General features: G+C 45.0%; 1 protein-coding gene across 1 annotated transcript; it reads right to left on the bottom strand.

Annotated features, from left to right (window-relative positions):
- Positions 1 to 525: 525 nt before the first annotated feature.
- Positions 526 to 22146, bottom strand: PSMD9 (proteasome 26S subunit, non-ATPase 9). Its single transcript, XM_049619397.1, has 6 exons — positions 21866 to 22146; positions 17133 to 17235; positions 12629 to 12840; positions 10380 to 10481; positions 2840 to 2928; positions 526 to 2133 (listed from the first exon to the last, which is right to left on the bottom strand). The coding sequence occupies exons 1-6, from the start codon at positions 22112 to 22114 to the stop codon at positions 2106 to 2108; spliced, it is 783 nt and encodes a 260-aa protein (XP_049475354.1). The 5' UTR covers positions 22115 to 22146; the 3' UTR covers positions 526 to 2105.
- Positions 22147 to 26209: the final 4063 nt, after the last annotated feature.

Here is a 26209-nt window from a genome sequence, read left to right as displayed (position 1 = left end):
GAGAAGCTGCAGCGGTGGATGCTTGCACCTCTGACTTTCTGAAGGCTTGACGAGACGAAGTGAAGAAGTATGAGCTGTTTGGCAAAATTCTCTTTGCCGAAAGCAAACTAAATTTCCCGGTTTCACAGACGCAGCACACAGATTTGCCCTCCACACTTTCTCTACGTGTTGTGTGCAGTGTTTTAGCTGGCTGGGATTACACGTTATATAGGTTACATGATCTTGCTGTTCTGATCACAAAATGTTTCTGCAAAACCAGTTTCGTTGAATCTACTGGGATCACTTCAAAGTGACTCTCAGAATCTCAGAGACAGCACACGTGGCCATCCTGAGGTTTCTAAAGGGAGACTTGGCAGGAAACCAGCCAAAGGCACTGAGGCAGAAAACTCTTTGGCCCTCTCATTTTAGGACAGTGTGAATGATGCTCCCTGTCCCCCACCCCCAGGCCCCACCCAATGCTGGTTGATTAATAAGCATACATCTCAAAAAAAAAAAAAAAAAGGATCAAACTGATGGTACAAGCTGTGTTTATTATAAACTAGGATTTATAAAAAGAGATTGGAAAACACACTTGAAATCAGAACACACAATTTAAACAGCAAACACTGGTAAGCGTGGCATGTTCTGTGCCTACAAGGGGGGAACACATGTGGAGGTACAGCTAGAATACAGTTTGGGGCAAGAACTCAACAGGAAGGCTTTCCAGTTGAGCGATGAGAATCCATGCCTTGAAGTACTGCCCCGGTACTGACTCCTGTCAAGGCAAGCTGGTTTCTGTATCCAACCCAAGCAAATCCACTCCCAAGGAACACAGGCATGCCAACAGAATGGGCCACACCTGACCTCTGAAACAAAGTGGTCTGCAAGAACTATGGAGATAAACGTGGTGATAAGGTGAAGAAAGAAAGACACAGGGTCACTAAGAATCACCGAAACCCGTGCTGTCACGTGGAAGAGAGAAAATAAAAGGAAGGAGGCTGATTCAAGAAGTCAGATTGGCACACACTGCTGGTTCCCCTTAGCCATCGAGCACACCTTGGCAGTTTACAAGCTACTCTTGATCTGAGCGGATGACCAGGAGGCTCAATTATAAAAAGTCAAATTAGAAGAGAATTTGCAAGGTTTTTTTTATTCCAGAAACAAAGGGAGCTTGCTGCCCTCTGGTGGGTTATAGAAAAGGAAGCCGACACCATGGTGGGCTACCTGGGGAGCCTCCTGGCTTTCCCTGTTCTTCCAGGGAGCAATTTTGGCCCCGGATGTCCAACTGCTGGTCCATCTGCCAAGGGTGCAATTTCTGTATCCAGAGCAGCAATGCCACAATGCAAATGCAGATGGTGCAGCCTGAGTGTTTGGAAACCTCAGTCACTAAGGATGACATTCCTGAAGTATTGTTGGCCGAATCTTGACTTCAGCACCACTGTTGGTTTGTTCTGTCCAACCCTGGTTTTTGTTTTGTTTTAAAGTAAGCCGTGTGCCCTATGTGGGGCTTAAACTCAGAACCCCAAGATCAAGAGTCGCATGTTCTACCGACCTAGCCAGCCAGGTGCCCCTGTTCTGTCCACTTTTTTTTTTTTTTTTAAGTAATCTCTATACCCAACGTGGGGCTTGAACCTACAACCCTGCGATCAAGAACTGCACGCTCCAATGACTGAGCCAGCCAGGCGCTCCTGTCTGACTTTCTAAAATAATGTTCTAATTTCTGTCTGAGCTTTGGTTTGGGAGGTTCATAAGAAATTCAGTTAGGGTGATAACATGGGTCATATCAGCACTGTAAACCTGTGTTTACTTGGGGGAAAAAATCCTAAAATAAAGACATATTGGCACCTGCCAGAATAATTCCAGCCCACTTGCCCACAATCCAGATGGCTCCCACTTAGGGCCATGGCCTAATATGCAAAAGATGCCAACTACAAACCAAGTTAACAATGTCTTAATCCCAAGAGATTACACTGGGAGGCCATAGTGTTTCCACTACCCAGAAGTTCAGGCTTCCAGCCTCTTCCAGATGCTTAAGCTTCAGGGAGAGAAAAGAAGGAAGAAATCCCCACCAGACCCAAGTCCAGGGCAAGGGAAGATGTTTTCCTATTACTGTTCCCCAGAGGCAATCATCTTTGCAAAGGAATAATGTTGCAGCTGGAAGAAAAGAAAAAGGAACAACGTAAGTTTGGCAACTCCATTTAGCAAGATCAGAAAGTGAGCCGTCTGAGTGTTTCATCCACATTCTTTAATTCTTTTATTTTTTTTTTTATTTTTTTTTTAAATGTTTATTTATTTTTGAGACAGAGGGAGACAGAACATGAGTTGGGGAGGGGCATAGAGAGAGGGAGACACAGAAATCTGAAACAGGCTCCGGGCTCTGAGCTGTTAGCACGGAGCCCGATGCGAGGCTCGAACCCACGAACTGTGAGATCATGACCTGAGCCCAAGTCGGACGCTTAACCGACTGAGCCACCCAGGCGCCCCTCTTTAATTCTTTTAAAGCACATGCCCAGTTCTCTGCACCGACAGCACAGAGCCTACTTCAGAGTCTCTGTCTCCCCCTCTCTCTGCCCCTCACCTCCTCACACTCTCTCTCTCAAAAATAAATACATAAATATTTAAAAAATAAAATAAAGCAAATGCCCAGTTAATGAAAGAACCAGAGAGACCAGGGTTCCCTCTGCCTCCAGATCTGCAATCTCATTCCTGCCACAAGCATTTATCAAGAGTTTCTGCAGGCAATCTGGGGAATGCCATCATTTCCCAGTGGCCCCCACCTCCTCCCCACAGCTTTATATCCAGCAAACACCCAGGTGACAACCGACAGTTGCCTTATGAATAAACAGAAATGATACTTTACCCCAGCAGTCCTTTTCCTGCCCAGCGGGTTGGGACAAGTCTAAGCTGGTGTTTCTCCCCTCTGCGGATCACGGTCACATTCAGGGGCTTCTGAAAGGACAATAAGCTCATATATTCAACCTGTTCAGAATCCAAAGAGATTCAGACTAAAATGCCGAGATACTGATTTTTGCACATCAGGTTGGTAAGGTGCTTATATGAAGTATAACCCGGCAGCTGTCAAGAGTGTGGGGGACATGGCGCTCTTGGGGCGGCTAATGGGGCTGCAGATTGGTACCATCTTCCTGGACAAACACATCTCCCCACGGAAAAAAAAAACCTTTAAAAGGTGCCTACAAGATACATTTTGCAAAAGTACAAGATGATATATGAACAAAGTGTTCATTCTAGGACTGTTTATAAATTCAAAAACTGAAAACACCCAAAATATCCCTCAATAAGGTATTATTCAAATACAGCAGAGTGAATTAAGCAGTTTTGGTAAAAACAAAACAAAACGAGCAAAACATGAACCCATGTGAATACATGTTTTTTATTTTTGTACTTTTATTTTTTTCAAGGAGGCTCCATTCCCAATGTGGGGCTCAAACTCACGACCCTGAGATCAAGAGTCACATGCTTTACGGACTGAGCCAGCCAGGCACCCCTCAATATACGTTCTAAAAGGACATAAAGATTGCTTCATGCATACAAAGGTTTCTGGAAGATACACAAAAAAACTGTTAACAGTAATTACTCGCAGAAGAAGCACTAGGAGTTTGGAGTGAAAGACGACATTTGCTTTTATATCTTTCCATTCAATTAATTTGTTTTTACTATGTGTATGTATTACTTTAGTGTGAAAAATTAAAATAGCATACCAAGGAAACTTACGCATTACAACAAAGTGCATCAAAATCTAGAACTTTTGTGCATCAAAGGACACTACTGACAGAGTCAAAAGTAACTCACAGAATGGGAGAAAATACTGGCACATCATATATCTGATAAGGGATTAATATCCAGAAAAAACAAAGGACTCCTACAACGCACAATAACAGCAAACATCCTGATTAAAAATTAAGCAAAAAAACCTGAGTAGACATTTCTCCAAAAAAAGATAAACAAATGGCCAAAAAGCACATGAAAAGATGCTCCACGTCACTAATCATTAAACAAATGCAAATCAAAACCACAATGAGGTGTCACTGCATATCCATTAGGATGGCTACTATCCAAAAACAGAAAATGACGAGAGTTGGTGAGGATGTGGAAAAATTGAAACCCGTGTGCACAGCTGCAAGAGAATGTAAAATGGTGTTGCTGCCGTGGAAAACAGGGTGACTGTTCCTCAGAAAACTGAAAGTAGGATTACTACATCGTGGGAATGCAAGCTGGTGCAGCCACTCAGGAAAAACAGTATGGAGCTTCCTCAAAAAACTAAAAATAGAACTACCCTACGACCCAGCAATTGCACTACTAGGCATTTATCCACGAGATACAGGTGTGATGTTTCGAAGGGACACATGCACCTCAATGTTTATAGCAGTGCTATCAACAAAAGCCAAAGTAGGGAAAGAGCCCAAATGTCCAACGATGGATGAATGGATAAAGAAGATGTGGTATATATACACAATGGAGTATTACTCAGCAATCAAAAGAATGAAATCTTGCCATTTGCAACTATGTGGATGGAGCTGGAGGGTATTATGCTAAGTGAAATCAGTCAGAGAAAGACAAAAATCATATGACTTCATTCATATAAGGATTTTTAAGAGACAAAACAGATGAACATAAGGGAAGAGAAACAAAACTAATATAAAAACAGGGAAGGGGACAAAACAGAAGAGACTCATAAATATGGAGAACAAACTGAGGGTTACCGGAGGGGTTGTGGGAGGGGGGATGGGCTAAATGGGGAAGGGACGCTAAGGAATCTACTCCTGAAATCACTGTTGTACTATATGCTGACCAATTTGGATATAAATTTTAAAAAATAACAAATGAAATTAAGCATTCCATAAAAAAAAAAAAAATCACTACATCATCCTACATTTAACCCTCTTAGTATCCATCCAAAGAACTGGAAGCAGGGACTCGAACAGATATTTGTACATCCTTGTTCATAGCAGCATTATTCCTAACAGCCAAAAGGTGGAAGCAAACCAAGTGTCCATCAATGGATGAAGGAATAAACAAAATGTGGTCTATCCATACAATGGAGTATCATTCAGCCTTAAAGAGTAAGGAAATTCTGACACACACAACAATACGGGTGGACCATGAAGACATTATGCTAAGTGAAATCCACCAGCCACAAAAGAAGAAATATCATCTGATTCCACTGATCGGTCCAGAGGCATAGGGACAGAAAGCAGATTAGTGATCACCAGAGGCTTGGGGAGAGGAGAATGCAAAGTTAGTGTTTAACAGGTATAGAGTTAGTTTCAGTTTGGAAAGATGAAAAAGTTCTGGAGATGGATGGAGGGGATGGTTGCAGAACAACACGGATGTACTTAAATGCCAGAGAGCTGCGCACTTAGAAATGGTTAGAATGGGTTCAGTGTCCGACTTCGGCTCAGGTCATGATCTCACGGTTCTTGAGTTAGAGCCCCATATCGGGCTCACCGCTGTCAGCCTGTCAGCACAGAGCCTGCTTCAGATCCTCTGTCCCCCTCCCTCTGTCTCTCCCCCGCTTGCACTCTCCCCAAAAATAATATTAAAAAAAAAAAGAAATGGTTAAAAGGGTAAATTTTATGGTATGTATATTTTACCACAATTTTTTTCATTAGGGCAGATCTATCAATGTAATCTCTGAAATGTGACAAAACAGAGCATGAAGACAAAAACCAAAAAGATGCCATTTTTCACTCAGATGGTCAAAGAATGAGACTGCCAATAAATAACACAGGCGAGAGGGGTCAAGAAGCAAGCCCTCACATACGCTATTCAAGAAAATGTGAACTAATCCAAACTTTTTGGAGGACACTGTGACATCTATGGAATCCATAAATGTGCACTGCCTTTGACCCAGTAATTCCACTTCTAGAAATCTCTCGGACAGAAACCCTCCCACAAGACAAGAATATTCACGACACCATTGTTGGTGATGGGCAAACCCTGGGAACAACCTAAATGTTCTGTATGGAGGGATGGTTAAGTAAAAGATGGTAGACCGAGCAATGGAAAATGGTGAAGGTAGGTACGTACCCACACGGAAATCCCCTCAAAGGGGAGGGGGAAATCCAGAACAGTATGTAGGGTAGGTCTTGTTTGTCTTCTTTTTCTAAATTTTTTTTTCATGTTTATTTTTGAGAGGGGAGGGGAAGGAGAGGGGCAGAGAGAGGGAGACACAGAATCCAAAGCAGGCTCCAGGCTCCAAGCTGTCAGCACAAAGCCCGACACGGGGCTCGAACCCACGAGCCGCAAGATCATGACCTGAACCGAAGTCGGACACTTAGCCGACTGAGCCACCCAGGTGCCCGTCTTCTTTTTCAAAAAGCAATCGCTATGGACATATTCATTCACACTTAGGAAATATATGAGAGATACACTGAGTGCTTTGGTTCTAGAAACAATACCCCTAGACAAACTAGAAACCCAGAGGTCATCCTTGACATGGGCTCGGTGTCATATTAAAACCTATGTACTTCCATCCTAAAGGTCTCCTAGATTTGTCCGCTTCCTTCCACCTCCAGCCCATTCACCAAAACCACCATCACCTCTTGACCAGGCTGCTAAGACTGTCAGCCCTCCAATCAGCTCTCTACCTAACATCTGGAGAAATCTTTCCAAGACACAAAGCTGCTTACATCTGTTCCTCTCAGCTTGCAAATGTACGTATGGCTCTCTACTGCTCCTCAGGAAAAAAGAACTACATCTTGACTAGGGACCACAGGGCCTCATGCATTCTGGCCCCTGCCAACCTCCCGGACCTGCCTCCTCCTCCCTTCCTCTCTCCCCCTTGCTCTGGTCTCCAACCATCTTCTCCAGCCCTCCCACCTCAGGGCCATGACCCTGCTGGAAAACTCCTCTCCCCGCCAGTCTCCAGCCTTGAACAACTTCTAACACTCACAGGTCACGTCCTCGGGAACCTTATCCTAACCCCCGTCGTTGCTCTCCTAGCCTCCTCAATCTTTTCCTTCATAATACTCATGACAGTATAGAATTACCTTGGATTAATGCTGGTCTCTCCCACCAAAGCGTCCCCGAGGCAAGGGCCTTCTGTTTACCTTTGTTGTTCCCACTTCAGCACCCGCACCTTGTCCAGCACTCAAACAGAGCAGGGAGGGTCCTCGGGAGGGAGAGACTCAGGACTTTTATCCTTTCCTCAAAACCTTTTGCATTAAAAGTGCATTATTTTTGGGGCGCCTGGGTGGCTCAGTCGGTTAAGCGTCCGACTTTCGCCCAGGTCATGATCTCACGGTTCGTGGGTTCGGGCCCCACGTCGGGCTCTGTGCTGACAGTTCGGAGCCTGGAGCCTGCTTCAGATTCGTGTCTCCCTCTCTCTCCACCCCTCCCTAGCTCACACTCGCTCTCTTCGTCAAAAATAAATAAACTTAAAAAAAAAATTTTTTAAGTGCATTTTTATTTATGTGAGATATAATTCATATACCATAAAATGCATTTCAAAGTATACAATACAGTGCATTTTAGTATATTCAGAGATTCGTACAACCACTCCCACTATCAATTCCAAGACATTTTCATCCCTCAAAAGGACCCCAGTACCTATTAGCAGTCACTCCCGATGCCCTCCTCCACTCAGCCTCTGGCAACCACCAACCTGCTTCCTGTCTCCGTCCATCTGCCTGTTCTGGACACTTCACATAAATGGAATTCTCAGATACGCAGCCCTCTGTGCCTGGCTGCTTTCACTTGCCACAAATCCTTTCAAGGTTCATCCATATTACAGCAGGCCAGCACTCCATTCCTTTCCACAGCTCAATAAAATAAACGTTGTTTATACTAAAGATGACTTTTTTTTAAATTTCAGATTTGTTTTCCTTTGAAAATACATGCATTTGATCCAGAAAGGCAGCTTTAGGAAGTTATCAAAAGAAACAGAGATTGGTCTACAAGAGTGTTCGTTTCCAGGTTTCCCTAAAATTGGAAACCACCTAAATGTCTAATAACAGAATATAGTGGTTTTTTTTGTTTTTTTAATCATTTTTCTACGGACACAGAGCGGACCCTTGATTCTCAAGTCGGGATTCTGGTTCCAGGAGGATCCAGGGCCCTGAGGGGGGTGAGGTGTTCCAACCCCAGCAGCTCAGCTTTTTTTATCTATTTGATATATTGGAATTCCCCGAGAAATTTCATTTGAAGAAAAGGTTCTGTCGCTTAAAAATGTTCAATGACTACTTTTGTAAGGAAGGATTTATAGCGTTATTAACTATAGTCACCATGCTGTGCATTACAGTACATAGTAATGTTGTACAGCATATTTGAAAGTTGCTATGAGAGTAAATCTTAAAAGTTCTCATCACAAGAAAAAAATATATAACTATGGTGATGGATGTTAACTAGACTTTATGATGATCATTTTGAAACATATACAAAAATGGAATCATTACGCTGTATACCCAAAACTAATATAATGTTATATGTCGATTATACCTCAGTAAAGAAGAAAAAAGGGGGGGGGGTCTCACAGATCTACGAAGAGCTTAAGAATATATTTAACTAGAAAAGACAGACTCAAAACCAGTAGCTGTTATCACTAATCACCAAAAAGCGGAAACAACCTAAATGTCCCTCACTGGTAAACGGGTAGGCAATCTGGCGTTCACCTACACGGTGCAGCACTACTGAGCAACAGACAGGAGTGACTACACGCACGCACGACGACGTATGAATGAACGAATCGCAGACGCATGATGCAGAGTGAAAAGAAGCCAGACTTAAAGGGCCCCATATACTGGGCAGTTCCATTGACAAGCCATTCTTGAAAGGGTGAAACTACAGGGTTGGAGCACAGCCGCGCGGCTGCGTGGGGTGGGGGCTGGGGGAGGGGTTCGCCACCAAAGGACATGGGGCCATTTCGGGGAGGATGACAGAATTGCTCTGTATCTTCATTACGGCGGCAGTTACCAAACTAGGTACGTGTGTCAAAATTCACAGCACCGCACAATGAAAAGGGTAAATGTGGCTGTAGGTAAATTACACCTTAATCAAGATAACCAGGAGCTCTATATGCTGGTATATGAACAGACTGACCCTGGAAGGACACACAGCTGGAAAGTGGCTACTTCTAGGAGGAGGGGGAGATTCTCCATCATGTGTTCTTTGGTTCTGCCTTAAACTCATGTTATGTATTACCTCTTCGAGAAAAAAAAAGGCATATTTACAAAACAAACTAGTAACAATGATCCCAGACACCTGCAAGTTTTGAAGTATGTGCACCAAGGTGTGCAAGAGACATGAGTAAAACCGTAACGCGAGGAAACTCCAGGGAAAAGGAGTGAAAGATCAAGAGAGACGCTGGGTAAACATAACAGAATGAAACTACACCTGCACCACTTCCAGGAGCCTCACTGACAAGACAGGACAGCAGAGGGACACGGCCACAGGACAAATAAAACGGAAGGAGACGGTACAGAAAGAGACGGCACCAAAATGAAAAGCTAACAAACTAGACGAGTGGTAACTGAGCAAGTACGGAAAACACAAACCCTGTTTAATTTACCCCTGTAAATTAGAGAAAAAAAACACTTCCAAGTAATCAAAATCACCATAAACTAAGTTAAAAGACCAGGAGCTAACAGGAGAAACATGTAATGTGAAAACAGGCAAAGGTTTAACATCTGTTATGTTAAAAAAAGTTCCTACAAATCACTTTTTTAAAGGGACGAATACCCCAATGAGAAAAAAATATATAAACAATCCACAGAAATCAAAATATGACCATTAATGCACATAAAAAATAAGGACACTCAACCTCACTGGTAACCAGGAAAATACAAATGAAAATAAGATGCCACTTTCGCAAAAACGTTAAAAGTAATAGAGAGTTCTGTTGATGAGGTGATGCTCTCAGGCACTGCTGGTCAGGGTACAAATTAGTAACACTTCTTCAGATTACCTACTGTAACTGTGTATAATACACTGAGAGCCTGTAAGTACTTTCCCGTATCAATGTCAAGAAATAGCACATGAACAAGAATGTGTGACCGTTCGTGCTGGTAAAAAACCAGCGATCACCAAAACGTCCACTGATAAGGCAGGGGATGGACAAACTGGGGTCCACTCACACAACGGAGTGCTGTGCAACAGTGTAAAAGAGCAAGGTATGTGGAAATGAAAAGACTTCCAAGAAACACTGCTGAATGAAAGCAGGGGTAGGAAGGAGGAAGGGGTACTTAGATAGGGCGGCTGCAAAGGTCTTATACAGGTGTCATCTGTACAAGATGAGGGATGGGCCTAAGGGAGAAAAAAACACTCCAGCAAGTGCAAAGGCGCTGGGCCTGAGCAACATCTCTCTGAAGGCAGTAAAGACCCCAGCGACGATTCCTGGCCCTAGCGATTCCAGGGTTACTGACCGGATGTGACTTCCAACTCACCCCCTCACTGTGTTGCACCACGTTGCCAATGTTATGCAGAGACTGGAAGTTTTGGGTGTTCACAGAGCCAAACTCCACAATCTCATCATCCACTTGCAGACCCTAGACAGAGAAGAGAAAATAGAAAACGAGGGTAGAAGTTAAATGTGCTTCTGGTTTCTTTACCCTTCCACATCCAACTTTAACACCCAGGCCAAGAACGTGTTTTCTACAGGGGAGAATGGCAGGCACAAAGCAAAGAGGTCAGGGGTTTAGCTACTGCACACGGGAGAGGGTGGTGGATAACTGGGCCACCTCCCCCTGCAGGTTCCTTCTGGGACAGATCTAGTGAAAGGGGGCCACATCTGCCCAATGTCTGATAAAAGCTGGGGTTGTACAGGCCTTCAAGAATGAGGGGAAAAACCACATGCTGCCTTCTGGGGTCCCGACCCAGGTTCAGGGGCAAGAAGAGGCAGAGCAATCTGAGCTTATTTTGTTCAGGGGTCAGGATTTAGACCGGTTTGCCCTAAAGGCCCCCAGACAAGCAGCCACAGGCGCAAGGCTGACCCAGGGCTAGTGTGACCCTTTCATTCCAAAAACACAGATCAGGATTCATTCACTCCTTCAACTTATATTTGTCGCGGGCCAACTACAGCCTGTGCTCGATGCTGTGGATAGAGTAATGAGTACAACGAAGCTTCTGTGTAACTTAACGTCTTGTGACCATTAAAGATGGCTGGCAGGCCCTGGCTCCAGGACCCAGTTCCATAACTGAGGAGCAATGTGTCCTGGCACAAGTTACTTCAGAGCTCAGGGGCTTTTTTTCATGGGCAAAATGGGGGTAAAGATTACTGCCTATCCCAGAAGGTGGCTGTGGGATTAAAGATTAAATATGCAACCACATAAAAACTTGAACATGATGTTCAGAGTAGCATTCTTAATAATTGCCAAAAAAATGGAAAAAAAACAAATGTTAACTGGTGAATGGATAAAAACAATGTGATGCAGCCATACAATAGAATATTAATCAGCCATAAAAAGGAAAGAAGGGGGTGCCCAGGGGGCTCAGTTGGTTGAACATCCGACTTTGCTCAGGTCATGATCTCAGTTTGTGGGTTCGAGCCCACATCGGGGTCTGTGCTGGCAGCTCAGAGCCTGGAACCTGCTTCGGAGTCTGTGTCTCCCTCTCTCTCTGCCCCTCCCCTGCTCATGCTGTCTCTCTCAAAAACAAATAAACATTAAAAATTTTTTAATAAATAAATAAAAAAGGAAACAAATAGGGATACATGTTCCATCAGGGATGAACCTTGAAAACATGATACTAAGTGGACAAAGCCAGTCATAAAGCATCATACATTATATGATTCCATTTACATAAAGTATTCAAAATAGGCAAATTCATAGAGACAGAAAGCAGACTTGTGGTTCCAAGGGGCTAGGGGAGATGGGGCTAGGGGGTACAGGGTTTCTTTCTAGAATAATGAAAATATTCTAAAATTGATTGCAGTGATAGATACATAGCTCTGTGAATACACTAAAAGCCATGGAATTGCATACTTTTTTTTTTTTTTTTTAGTTTATTTATTTTTGAGAGAGAATACAAGCGGAGGAGGGGCATGGAGAGAGGGAGACACAGAATCTGAAGCAGGATCCAGGCTCTGAGCTGTCATCACAGAGCCTGATGTGGGGCTTGAACTCACAAAGTGCAAGATCATGAGCTAAGCCACAGTCGGACGTTTAACCGACTAAGCCAGCCAGGTGCCCCGGGAAATCATATACTTTAAATGAGTAAATTTTACAGTGTGTGAACTGTATCCCAGTAAAGCTATTTAAAACTTTTAAAAATACACCAGGTAAGATCTGTAAGTCATTCGGCAGGACAGCCAGTGCCCAGCAAGGGTTCAGTAAATGGTGGCTACCGTTGTCATTCTCGTGTCTATTACTCACAGCCCAGCTAAAATACGCCCAACAAGAGGTCCTCTTTCCCTCTCTAGCAATATTTATCACCTCCTGCCTTGTGTCCCAGGCCTCCCCCTGACCAGTCTGGTGGGAAGCTGGGACTGACTCCTCTCGAAACCCTGGCCCCAGCACAGGGCCGGGCCCCCAGGCCTTGGCCAGTGCTTGCCAAGTGAGTGGGTAAAGTGAAGCTGCAGCATGGAGAGATGACGAGTCTGTGTCCACAGTCCCACCCGGCCCGCACCCCCACCCCAAGGCTACCCGACCCACGGCGCTCTCTGGCTATGGATTTCCGTGGCCGGGTTCTGGCTTACCGCGATGCTGGCCGGGGAGCCAGGGCTGATGCTGTTCACTTTGGCGAAGGCCTGAGGGGGGCTGAGGCCCTCGCTCTGGTCCAGGTTGCGGCTCATGGCCTCTTTGTGGGCCTCAGCCATGTCCCGGGCCTGCTTCTCCTTGTCCCGAGCATGCAGCTGGTGCAGGGCTTCCTCCACCTGCTTCATGACCGCCTTGTGATCGTTCTGCAGGCCTGGGAGGAGAATGCCGTATCAGGGGACAGGGAAGACAGCGGAGGACATGAGACTCCCACGTTCATTCACTGAATATTCAACAAGCACCTCCTACATGCCAGACACTGGACTAGGGGCTGAGGACAAACGTGTGGCCAAGACAGGGGACTACCCTCACGAAGCTCAGTCTAGCAATGGAGGCAGCCACAGTCACATCTGATGACTGTGATGAGGGCTGGCCAGCCAGGACCTGACCTTTTCAGTCTAGGAGATGAGGGGAGACTTCCCCAAGGCAGCGCCGTTTCAACTGAGACTTGAAAGGTGAGCAGAGGAATCGTCCCGCTTTACTTCTCACCTAATTCCTCCGGAACGAAAAATGATGCCTAAGTCTACTAATACACGGCAAGTGATGTTCGGTCTGAGACCTAAGAGGACAAAAGCTGGAAATGAGGAACCGTGGGGTAAAACCCTCTGATTTTTTTCAGTACTGATGGCTAATTCAAAATGTTGCAAAATAGGGCGGCTGGCTGGTTCAGTCAGAAGAGGCTCTTGATCTCTGGGGTTGTGAATTCAAGCCCCACGTTGGGTGTAGAGATTACTAAAAAAAAAAAAAAAAAAAAAAAAAAAAGATGTTGTGAACCACGATGCTAGTGAGTAAGTCACCGCAGCAGGCCAGTGCAGCACTGGCCTGGTTGGCAGCATTTTGATAACTTTCTAAACTTAAAAACAATTTCCTCTATTTCCTTCATTCAAGCCAGGTCACTCCCAAGGTTCCCTTTGAGGAGTTTCAGAGGCCAGAGCCGCCAACCAGCACTGCCCGCCAATCCACGTCCAGCATCTGTGGGTCACAGACTTTCAGACTTTCCAGATGCCCTCGACTGGAAGCACACATGGCCACCTGACCTGGTTCCTCTGTCTCTGTCACTTCGAGGGAAGGGGAGGCCCTCAGGCATAATGGGACTCTAGGACCCAACCCACAGGAGCAGACACAAGAAAAGAACCCAGATTTGAATAAGTAGAGACATATACGTGGGCAGGAAGACTTAAAACGGTGTCAACATATAATATGTGGTCACTGTCTGACTAGAAAAGACCCCCTGGACAGTAAGCTCCGCAAGGACCCCCAGAACCTTCAGCAGTGCCTGGCACATGGTAAGTACTCCATATATAGCTGCCGGGTGATGGAATGGATAACTTCACTTATAATCTATTGCAATTCTAATCAGAATTCCAAAAAAAGTTATTCTCTTGGACAAAATGTTTCCAAAGCCTAGTTAAAAAAAATAAATTTGCAACTATAACAAATTCAGTATACTAAGATGTTAATAATAGGGAAAGCTGGGGACAGCATGGGACCTCTCTGTTAATATGTTTCCCATCTTTCTGTAAATCTAAAACTGTTCTAAAAAATAGAATTCATTTTTATTTTTTCTTTTTTTTAATGTTCATTTAGAGAAAGAGAGAGAGAGCAAGCATGCATGAGCAGGGAAGGTGCAGAGAGAGAGTGAAAGGGAGAATCCCAAGCAGGCTCCACGCTGTCAGGGCAGAGCCCTTCTCGGGACTTTATTTCACAAACCATGAGATCATGACTTGAGCCAGAATCAAGAGTCTGACACTTAACCGACTAAGCCGTACATACAGCCCCCACCCCCCCTCCCCAAATCCATTTTTAAAAATACAAGAGGAGCACATGACTGGTTCAGTTGGTGGAGCATGTGACCTGATCTCAGGGTTGTGAGTTCAAGCCCCATGTTGGGTATAGAGTTTAGAGTTTACATACACACACACACACACACACACACACACACACAAAACAAGAAACTTCTGAGAATAATGTTTCAAAAGGTTGATCAGCATTGCTCAACCAGATTCCTTTTTTTTTTTTTTTTTTAATGTTTATTCAGTTTTTGAGAGACAGAATGCAAGCAAGGGAGGGACAGAGAAAGAGGGAGACACAGAATCTGAAGCAGGCTCCAGGCTCTGAGCTGTCAGCACAGAGCCCAACACGGGGTTTGAACTCATGAACTGCGAGATCATGACCTGAGCCGAAGTCTGACGCTTAACCAACTGAGCCACCCAGGTGCCCCACAACCAGATTTTTAAATACAATAAAGTCATTAAGACAGTGTGACACCGGGGTGCTTGGCTGGCTCAGTCAGAAGAGCATGTGACTCTTGATCTCATAGTCATGAGTTCAAGCCCCAAGTTGGGTGTAGAGATTACTAAAGAAATAAACTTAAAAAGACAGTGTGATATTAGCAAAGATATATATCAACAGAACAGTGCAAAAAACTTGAGACCTAAATATGTCTAAAAATTCTCTATGTAATACTGCTAGCATTTCAAATGAATGGAGAAAGAATAGGCTATTTAATAAATGGTGTTGGGGGGAGCCTGGGTGGCTCAGTCGGTTGGGCGGCCAACTTCGGCTCAGGTCATGATCTCGCGGTCTGTGAGTTCGAGCCCCGCGTCGGGCTCTGTGCTGACAGCTCGGAGCCTGGAGCCTGTTTCAGATTCTGTGTCTCCCTCTCTCTGACCCTCCCCCGTTCATGCTCTGTCTCTCTCCGTCTCAAAAATAAATAAATGTTAAAAAAAAAAAAAAAAAAAAAAATGGTGTCGTAACATCCGGGTAACCACCCGGAAACAAATAAGTCAGTGCCCTCTCTCACACCGTAGGCTCCGCTTCTCAAATTTCCCCCAGAATCCTAAGTGCCCAGAAAGCAGGCCACACCCCTGGGGAGTCTGAGGGTTTAGCCAAAAGCCCCAAATTTCCCTCAGTCTGATCGTCTTAATATGGCTTTTCCCTACCCTGTATCTTCCCTTTGTTTCAATACAAAGATGGCGTGCTTCTTTCCCCCAAATCTTCGAGGCAAAGTGACACTCTAAGAAGCTGTTCTGGGATCACACTGCAGCTTTGAGGAATGGTCGGCACCTTGAGCGGTGTCTCCTGCGGTTACTCGCGACCCCAGTGAGCAGCTCAGCTTTATACCACGACGTGCTGAGGACAGAGTTGAGGTTCACGCACATAAAACGGAGGTCCCTGAGTGAAAAATGTGCACGACAAGTTCCCCTCTAACAGGACTTTGTGGCAGAGGCTGCTGGTTGCCCGCCTGTGACGGGGTGAATAATGGCCTCCAAAGGTGCTCTCGTCCTTGTCCCCAGAAGCCGCCCAATATGTTACTTTCCGTGGCCAAGGGGGCTTTTTCCAGAGGTGGTTAAGTTCAGGACACTGAATGGGGAGATCATCCTGGATTACCCAGATGGGGGGCCCAGTGTGACCACGAGGGTCATAAGTGAAAGAGGAAGGCAGAGAGTGACAGGAGGAGGTGGGACGGTGGGACCAGAAGCTGGGGGATGACCTTGCTGGCTTTGACGATGGAAGGAGCTATGAGCCACAGGACACAGGCACCTCCAGAAGCTAAGATAAGGAAGATAAGGAAATGGGCTCTTCCCTAGAGCCTCCTGAAGGAACACAGCCCTGCCAACACCTCCACCTTAGACCCGTGACACCCATTTGGACACCTTATTATTGTAAGAGTAAATCTGTGCCATTTGAAGCCACTAAGTCTGAGAATTTATTCCAGCAGAAAACAGAGAACTGATACACTATCCAAACACTTCTCTCCACTTGTTCCTCAACCATGAACAAATAAATGATTTTATTTAGGATCGGGAGATGCCCACCATGGGGTACATCCCCCAACATGTCTTGCCGGCAGAGGGGCCTCGGAGGCGAAACAGAAATCACTGCAGCAAGGTGGGGGTGGGCCCCCAGGACAGATCTTTGAGGGGAGGGTGCTGGCTGGCTAAGGACCTTTCGTCCTCCTTACTTTCTTCCTTCCCTCCCTTCCTGCTTGGCGCACGGACACGGTGACCCTAAAGCTAGACATGTCCTAAGGATGGCAGAGCCAGGGATGTGGCGGCCAGCCCTGCACTGCCGACCTCCAAACGTCCGTACCGAGGGACTGAGCACTTCTGTGTGAGTGACCACAGCCAGGTCACTATCCTTACCAGCTCATACATAACTGCTTTGATTAGGATTGTGAGCAGTATTTGACTTGGGCTTCTATTACCATTTCAGAAAAGTTTCCAGAGTGAAGCAAAGTCCTTAAGAACGAAATGAAAAACGAAACCGTAAATTTAGAACCCTAGAGGCCAAACCATTTCCTCCGTTCTGAGTCCCTCGATGCGGGGGGGAACGGTAAGAGAATCGCATCAGGGCAGAAGAGGAGGAAGCAGATTACTATGGAAGAAGGAGATTTCACTTGTGTGCCTTCAGCCTCGGGAAGGGCCCTGCACGCGCACCACTCACAGACGATGTTGTGCCTTGCGGTCCGGACTTGGTACAGGTCCACATCTGAGCGGGGGTACCCCTCGCAGTCCACCAGCGGCTCACTCATGCCAACGCCTTTTTGCTGGAGGGAAGACACACGGTTAAGATTTCGCAGGTGTGAAGTCCTCCAGACCTCCTTCCCTGTGCAGCCATCATAAAGGCGACAGTAACAAAAGCCGCCACATGCTGATCGCTTAGCACAGGCCACGGACTTTCCCCACACGCTCCCTCAACCACCCTCAAAGTGTGGGGGGGGGGGGCACTATATTTTTTTATTGATTTCTAATAACACAAGAAATGCAGGAATCCAGTCTCCTCTTTTGAAGTCAGAACAGTGCAGAATAAGCTCTGCAGCTCATCCCCAAGGCCAGCCTCTTGGACTCCTCCAAACACTCCTTCCTACAGCAGCTGATACCTGGCTGGTGGCCTTGGAAGCTGGAGGGGAGTGAAAACCCCAAAGGACATCCAGCTGTGGCAGGACCTTGGTTCTTTCTGAAAGTAAAAAGAGATCTGAAAGGGATTTCAAAAGGTTTTTCATCCCTCAAAGACACACTGACATCAATTGCCTCTGGGGAAAGGAATTGGGGGGGTGGCTGGGGGACAGGGAGGGAAGAGGGACTTTTCATTTTATACCCTTTGGTAGACTCTGAGTTTTGACCGTGGACGTATATTCCCTATTCAAAACAATACATTTTAACATTTTAAAGACTTTTCCTGCGTAAATCAGAGCACAGCGCACAAAGGCAATGCAAAGTGTCGTGTTGTGTGATAGAGGGTAGAGATTTTGCAGTCAGACTTTGATTTTTTTTAGTTTTTTTTTTTTTTAATGTTTATTTATTTTTGAGAGAGACAGAGACAGAGTGTGAGTCGGGGAGGGGCAGAGAGAGAGGGAGACACAGAATCCAAAGCAGGCTCCAGGCCCTGAACTGTCAGCACAGAGCCTGATGTGGGGCTTGAACCCACAAACTGTGAGAGCATGACCTGAGCTGAAGTCAGATGCTTAAATGACTGAGCCAGTCAGGTGTCCCAGTCAGACTTTGATCTGAATCCCAGTTTTGCCGCGTACAATCTGGGTGCCCTTGGTTAAGACTCCTCTCCAAGCCTCAGCCTCCTCAATTATCAAATGGGAATAATGGCACTCACCTCCCTTCCCACTCGCGATGAGAATTAATGAGTTGACCTGTGTGGACAGCTTAGCTCAGTGCTAGGCGCACCCACAGTGGGGTGAATAGTGGCCCCCAAAAGATATGCCCCAAGTCCTAAACCCCCAGAACCTGTATATGTGACTATTTGGAAAAAGGATTTGGAGATGTAATTAAGGCTCTTGAGATGAGACTGTCTTAGATTCAGGGTGGGCTCCAAATCCAATGACAGGTATCCTTGTAGAAAAGGAAGGGAGATCCAGGACAGGGGATCGTGTGACCGGGGCAGAGACTGGCGTTATCCAACTGTAAGCCAGGGATGGCCGGCAGCCACCAGGAAGTAGGACAGGGACATGACATGGAACAGATCCTCCCTCCAAGCCCCCAGAAGAAACCAACCCTGCTGACATCTTGATTTCAGACTTCTGGCCTCCACAACTGTGAAAGACTAAATGTGTCATTTTAAGTCACCCTGTTTTGTGGTAATTTGTTACTGCAGCCCTAGGAAATTAATACGCATAAAAGTAACAAGTCACGGCTGTAATTGTGGCAGCAGCAGAAAAGGTGCCCAGGATACATATATGCAGGACGAAAGATTCCATTCACTTCTCTATCTGGAAGCCACTGGGTTACACCTACTGTTTCCTGTTATTAACTGAAGTCCGTAGTTTACCTCAGCCTTCGCTCTTAGTGTCTTACATTCTATGAGTTTGGACCAATGTTTAATGAATGTACCCATCATCACAGTGTTACACAGGGTATTTTCACTGCCCTAAAAATCCTCTGTCCTCCACCTATTCATCCCCACCACTACCCCTGATCCCTGGCAACCCCTGATCTTTTTACTGTCTCACAGTTTTGCTTTTTCCAGATTCTGGTTGGAATCCTACAGATGTAGTCTTTTCAGACCGGCTTCTTTCAGTCGGTAATATGCAATTAGGGTTCCTACACATCTTTTCAGAGCTTGCTAGCTTATTTAGTTTTAGCACTGAGTAACATTCCGTTGTTTTGAGATACCACAATTTATTTATCTATTCACCTACTTTAAGACCTCTTGGTTGGGACTCCTGGGTGGCTCAGTCGGTGAAGCATCCGACTCTTGGTTTTGGCTCAGGTCATGATCTTGAGGTTGGTGGGATCAAACCCTGTGTCAGGCTCTGTGCTGACAGCATGGAGCCTGCTTGGGATTCTCTCTCTTTCTCTATGTTCTCTGCCCCTCCTCCGCTTGTGCTCACTCGCTCGCTCTCTCAAAATAAATAAATAAACTTAAAAAACAACAACACCTCTTGGTTGCTTCAAGTTTTGGCAACGGTGAAAAAAGCAGCTATGAACATCAGGAAGGTTTTCGTGTCAACACGTTTTCAACCCCTTTGGGTAAACACCATGGAGCACAACTGCTGGATGGGTGGTAAGAGAATGTGGAGCTTTGTAAGAAATTGCCCTACTTTTGCATCCCTATCAGCACGGGATGAGAGTTCCTCCACACCCTCACCAGCATCTGAAGGTGGAAATTCTGACACATACATAGTACATAGTAGCACCTCACGGGTGTTTTAATTTGTATTCTCTGATGACTTAGGACGTGATGCATCTTTCTATATGCTTCTTTGCCATCTGTAGATCTTCTGTGGTGAGGAGTCTGTTAAGGTCTTTGGCCAATTTTTTTTTTTTTAATGTTTTTTACTTATTTTTCAGGGACAGAGAGACAGAGCACGAGCTAGGGTGGGGCAGAGAGAGAGAGAGAGACAGACAGAATCCGAAGCAGGCTCCAGGCTCTGAGCTGTCAGCACAGAGCCTGATATGGGGCTCGAAACCACAAACTGTGAGATCATGACCTGAGCCAAAGTTGGATGCTTAACCGACTGAACCACCCAGGTGCCCCCTTTGGCTGATTTTTTAATCAAGTTATTGTCTTTTTAGTATTGAGTTGGAAGAGTTCTTCGTATTTTCTGGATCCCTTGTTAGGTAACTGCAAATATTTTCTCCCATTTGGTGAACTGCCTTTTCCCTTTCTTGACTGTGTCTTTGGAAACACACATTTTAAATCCTGATCAAGTCCAATTTACCTACTTTTTCTTTTGTTCCTGGTGCTTTTGGCATCACATCTGAGAAAGCTTTGCCTGATCCAAGGTCACAAAAGTTTATTCCTAGGCTTTATTCTAAGAGATTTATAGTTTTTGCTGTCCCCTCTTTTTGAAAACAAACATAGAGCAGGGCTTCAAGCTTCAAGCTTTTAGCCAGTGATGGTAGCTAATGACAAGGAACGAACATATTATAGCACCCTGATACGTATTTTTATTTTATATTAAAGGGAAAAAAATCTCATTTTTCCCCATATGCTGTAGAGCTATAAAATTTTCATTTAAACTAAATCAAGTAAACAAGTGGATCAACTTAAAGAAAAATACAGTACAGGAGGTATATGGATACAGCATCTGCTTGAGGTAGAAAGTAACTAAAGTTTGGGAAACTGTTAGCATAATGTTGAAAACACAAGTTCTGGATTGAACAGGCTTGATATCTGAATCTCACTTTGAGACTTTAAGTAAGTGACTTCCCCTTTCTGAGCTTCAGGGTAACATCCTAACTTCACAGGGTGGTTGTGTGGATTTCATGATCTAACACACACATAAACCAACACTCTTCAGGCATACAATCAGCACCAATAAAATGGTACCCTGGTCTCCGTATGATGCCTCTATCTTACTCCCATCACCTAAAATGCATTCCATCCACCCTACATAAGATGTCTTTTATTCTTCCTCTGCAAATTGATTTGTGGCTTTACACTAAGTGACATAAGAAGAACTATCAGTTCAGTAGCCAGACGACCAGGGAACAAGACCCACCACTGCCACTTCCCAGCTACATGACCCTAGACTAGGTTTGCCTCACCCTGGGCCTCAGTTCCCTCCCTATACAATAATGATAAAGAGCCTTACCTGTCACTCAAAGCTCGGTCTTTAGAGCAGCAGCAGCAGCAGCGCTGGGAATTTGCTAGAAACACAGCATCTGCACCTGCGCTCCCGAGCTCATCAGAAACTGAAATTTTAACAAGATCCCCAGTGCTTGCCAAACACACGAAAGCTTAGGAAGCTCTGACGTGAGCGGGTTAGCAAAGCACAGATCTTCTGGTACAAGGTCAACAAGGACTGACGATGTTGGTGACATCCGAAAATTTATTAGCTCTGTGACCCGAGGCACGTTTAAGTAACGCCTCTGTTTCCTCATCGCTAAAATGGGGAGAGTAACAGCCTCAAAAGGTTGCTGTGACGGTTAAATGAGCTCATCAACGTAAAGCAATTAAAACAGCGCCCGGCACACGGTAAGCGCTCCATAAACCCATGCTACAGCACCAACACCGATTAGTCTTAATTGCTAATATTACTTGCCTCCTGCCGACAGAGGCCGCAGTTGCCGCGCCTTGGGCTTCCCAGGGAGGGAGAGACACACAGTTGAGAGCTCAAGCACAGGCCGCCCCTGCCTCCCAGTCCTCCCAGAACCGGGTGCCAGGTCAAGAGGCCCCGGGCTCCTCCTACTCCCGCCAGGGAACCCCGAGCCCACACTCACGCTCTCCAGCACTTCATAATTGGCTTTGATCTGCGCCTCGATCTCCTCCTTGCGCCGTATCAGCTCCTGGATGTCGCTGACAGTCACTCCACCAGCCTGAGAGGAGCCTTCGCTCTGCCCGGTTTGCTCCTCCGACATCCTGGACCTCCGCGCCGTATCCTGGACTCCAGGCTTCCCGGCTTCCTGGCTGCGGACGCCTGAGGGGACTACGGCTACGGATCCGCCCGCGGGCCAAACTTCCTCGGACATCAGCAAGCGCGAGGATGAGCAAGGGGCGTGGTTTGTGGACGGGCGGGGTCGCCGGAAGCCACACCCCTCTGGAAAAAAAATTGGTCTGGTGACTAGCAAGGACCACTACGGGGAGAAAAGGATTCCAGGTCATTCACACGCGATGTCACCAGCCGGAACAGGATGATCTCTTTCTAGGTGACTCATTTGCTTTCTACATTCATTCAACAGACATCTATTGAGCGCCTACCACGTGGTTGTGCTAGAGCACTGTACAAGGCTATCTTCAGTTCAGCTCTTCACATCTACCCAGCCCTGAGCTTTTGCAAAACACCTTCAAGCTTTATCCCCCATTTTTAAAAAAGATTTTATTTTGGGGGTGCCTGGGTGGCTCAATCGTTTTAGCGTCTGACTCTTGATTTCGGTTCAGGGCATGATCTCACTGAGTTCAAGCCCCACGTGGGGCTCTGCAATGACAGCATGGAACCTGCTTGGGAATCTCTCCCTCCCTCTGCCCCTCCCCCGGTGGTGCACATGCGCTCTCTGTCTCAAAAGAAGCTTTTTAAATTTTTTTTTTTTTTTTTTTTTTTTTTTTGAGACAGAGAAGGACAGAGCATAAGCAGGGGAGGGGCAGAGAGAGAGGGAGACACAGAATCTGAAGCAGGTTCCAGGCTCTGAGCTGTCAGCACAAAGCCCAGTGGCGGGGCTCAAACTCACAGACTGTGAGATCATGACCTGAGCTGAAGTCGGTCGCCCAACCGACTGAGCCACCTAGGCGCCCCTCTCAAAATAAACTTTAAAAAAAAAAAAAAAAAAGGAAAAAAGATTTTATTTTTAAGTAATCTCTACACCCAATGTAGGTCTCAAATTTGCCACCCCGAGATCAAGAGTTGCACACTCCACCAGCTGAGCCAGCCAACTGCCCCCCACCTTATCCCACATTTTACAAACCCTACAAGCTTAGGTTCACATCTGGTTCTTGCCACTCACTGTAATGTGCATGACCTTAGGTAAATTACTTCACTGCTCTGAGGCTGTTTGCTCATCTCTAAAATGGTTGCATAGTGACAGTAATATATCTCAGAGAGCTGCCATTTGCCAACAAATATTTATTAAATGTCATCTATATGTCATGCACTGTCCCAGGAGCTAGAAAAGTAAAGAATTGAGTTACAACTCAGTACCTCTTACATATTAAGGCCTCTATTGGGGTGCATGGGTGGCTCAGTCAGTTAAGCCTCTGACTTCAGCTCAGATCATGATCTCACAGCTTGTGAGTTTGAGCCCCCCGTTGGGCTCTGTGCTGGCAGCTCAAAGCCTGGAGCCTGCTTCCAATTCTGTGTTTCCCTCTCTCCCTCTGCCCCTCCCCGACTCATGCGCGTGCGCTCTCTGTCTCTCAAAAATAAATACACATTTTTTAAAGAATTTTAAAAAGGCCTCTATAAACTTTGATAAAAATAGTGATGATAATAATAATTTATCAAATACAATGTGCCAGACACTGTTCTAAGTGCTTTACATGCATCAATTCAACAACCTTGTGAAACCTGGGTCATTATTGTCCTCATTTGACAGCTGAGAAAACCCTTTCAATAACCAACTTGTCCAAACAGCAGAATAAACTTCCAAATTTTCAACGTGGCTTAACCAAATGATAAAACTTAACATCTAAACATGTGCCCCCTAATATTTTGCCCTCAAAAGGCCATACCATTACTTATGTAGCATTCAAACATTTTCCCCTGAATCTAATCCTGGCAAATAAACACAAATCCAAATTAAAGAACATTCTTCAAAACAAGTGGCCTGAACTCTTCAAAAAAGGTCAATGTTGTGAAATACACATACACAAGCTAAGCAATCTTGGAGCTTAAACAGACACAATAATTAAATTCAATGTGTGATCCTGGATTGGATCCCAGTTCTCTTAAAAAAAAAAAAACTATAAAGGGCATTCTTGCAACAATTAGAGAAGTTGAAATATGGATAGTATAGTATCGATGTGAAATTTCCTGATTTTGGTACTAGTATAGTACTGTGGTTACATAAGACAATGTCCTTAGAAATTGTACCCCGTGGTATTTAGGAGCAAGAGAGGCAATTTACTTTCAAATTGTTCACAAAAAAAGTACAAACATATATTTGTAGACAAGAGAATGGTAAGGTAAATGTGATAAAGTAAATAACTGGTGATTCGGAGTAAAACACATACTAACACTCTTCTTACCATCTTTGCAACTTTTCTGTAAGTTTGAAATTCTTTCAAAATAAAAAGTTACAAAAATAATCTTTATAGAGAAAAAAGTAGGATTGATTGCATTCGGACTCCTTTATTTTGTTCAATTATCTTCTTTAAATAAACTAACATTTCGGGGCACCTGGGTGGCTCAATCGGTTAAGTGTCCGACTTCAGCTCAGGTCAGGATCTCGTGGTTCGTGAGTTTGAGCCCACGTGGGGCTCTGTGCTGACAGCTCGGAGCCTGGAGCCTGCTTCGGATTCTGTGTCTCCCTCTCTCTTTGTCCCTCCCCTGCTCATGTTCTGTCTCTCTCTCCTTCAAAAATAAACATTTAAATAAATAAATAAGTAAACTAACATTTCTAACCCTGACCCCTCCCACCAAAAAAAAAAAAAAAAAAAAAAAAGAAAGGAAGGAAGAAAAGGAAGAAAAGGAAAGGAAGAAAAGAGAGACCTGATAACTAAATACAATGCACAATCTCCAATTGGATATGAGATTTTTTTTTTTAAATAATAAGCAGCAGCTTTAAAAGATATTATGGGGAAAACTTGAAAATTTTAATAAGAACTTTATATTAGATTATAATATTTCATCAATGTTCTATTTCTCTTGCTAAAATACTGGTGTTCTAGGGGCACCTGGGTGGCTCAGTTGGTTAAGCATCTTGAGTTCATCTCAAGTCATGATCTCCCAGTTTATGGGTTTGAGCCCTGTGTTGGGCTCTGTGCTGATGGCTCAGAGCCTGGAGCCTGCTTCGGATTCTGTGTCTCCCTCTCTCTCTGTGCCCTTCTCCCACTGCTGCTCTGTCTCTGTCTCTGTCAAAAATGAAAAAACATTTTTTAAAAACATTTTTAAAGGGGTACCTGGGTGGCTCAGTCGGTTAAGCATCTGACTTCGGCTCAGGTCATGATTTCTTTCTTTTTTTTTTTTTTTAATTTTTTTTTTTTAACGTTTATTTATTTTTGAGACAGAGGGAGACAGAGCATGAATGGGGGAGGGTCAGAGAGAGGGAAACACAGAATCTGAAACAGGCTCCATGCTCTGAGCTGTCAGCACAGAGCCCGAAGCAGGGCTCGAACTCACGAACCGTGAGATCGTGACCTGAGCCGAAGTTGGCCGCTTAACCGACTGAGCCACCCAGGCGCCCCGACAGGTCATGATTTCATGGTTTGAGCCCCGCATCAAGCTCTGTGCTGACAGCTCAGAGCCTGGAAGCTGATTCAGATTCTGTCTCCCTCTCTCTTTGCCCCTCCCTCCTTTGCTCTCTTTCTCAAATACTAAACATTAAAAAAATTTTTTAAATTTTTTTACAGGTATTGGTATTCTAATTATCTAAGAGAATCCTCTTATTCAAGGAGGTGAGTGCTGAAGTATTTAGAGATATGGTATCATAATTTCTACAACTAACTTGTAAGTGGTTTAGAAAAAAAGCTGTACATAAACACGCCTAAATATTAAAGGCATGGGGGGGGGGGCGTTGGAGAATAGAGAGGGAGAGAGAGAGGTTAAGGGAAAGGCAAAATGTAACAACAGGTAAGTGAAGGATATATGGATGTTGGCAGAAACTATCTTGGAATTCCTGAGGTTTGAAATTTTTCCAAATAAAAAGGGCAGAGTGGAGATTTCTACCCATGCCTCTTGTGCAGCCTGTGTGGGAAGATTTCCACTCATCTGAAACCAGAGCTATTTTTTTGTTGTTGTTGAAACCAGAGCTATTGTTTAAGTCACTGTATGATGTTATTGTCCATATTATCATTATAATAAACCTAGATCCAGTACCTTCTACTGCCTTCATAGCTCTCAAATCCATCCGTTAACTCCTCCTTCACCCACATCCCAATACCCCAATCTTTTTCCGGATCACAGCGGCCTCTGACCT

Source organism: Panthera uncia (genome assembly GCF_023721935.1).
Source record: "Panthera uncia isolate 11264 chromosome D3 unlocalized genomic scaffold, Puncia_PCG_1.0 HiC_scaffold_8, whole genome shotgun sequence".
NCBI lineage: Eukaryota > Metazoa > Chordata > Mammalia > Carnivora > Felidae > Panthera > Panthera uncia.
The sequence above is the reverse complement of the archived record's forward strand: the minus strand, read 5'-3'. Positions and strand labels throughout refer to the sequence as shown.

Bases quoted from the DNA above. Each gene is read 5' to 3' on its own strand.
- PSMD9 (XM_049619397.1), bottom strand. From the start codon at position 22,114: ATGTCCGAGGAAGTTTGGCCCGCGGGCGGATCCGTAGCCGTAGTCCCC. The intron at 10,482-12,628 runs GTAAGCCAGAAC...TTCTCTGTCTAG, and splicing joins GCTCCCCGGCCAGCATCGCG to GGTCTGCAAGTGGATGATGA. The intron at 2,134-2,839 runs GTAAAGTATCAT...CTTTTCTTCCAG, and splicing joins GCAGGAAAAGGACTGCTGGG to CTGCAACATTATTCCTTTGC.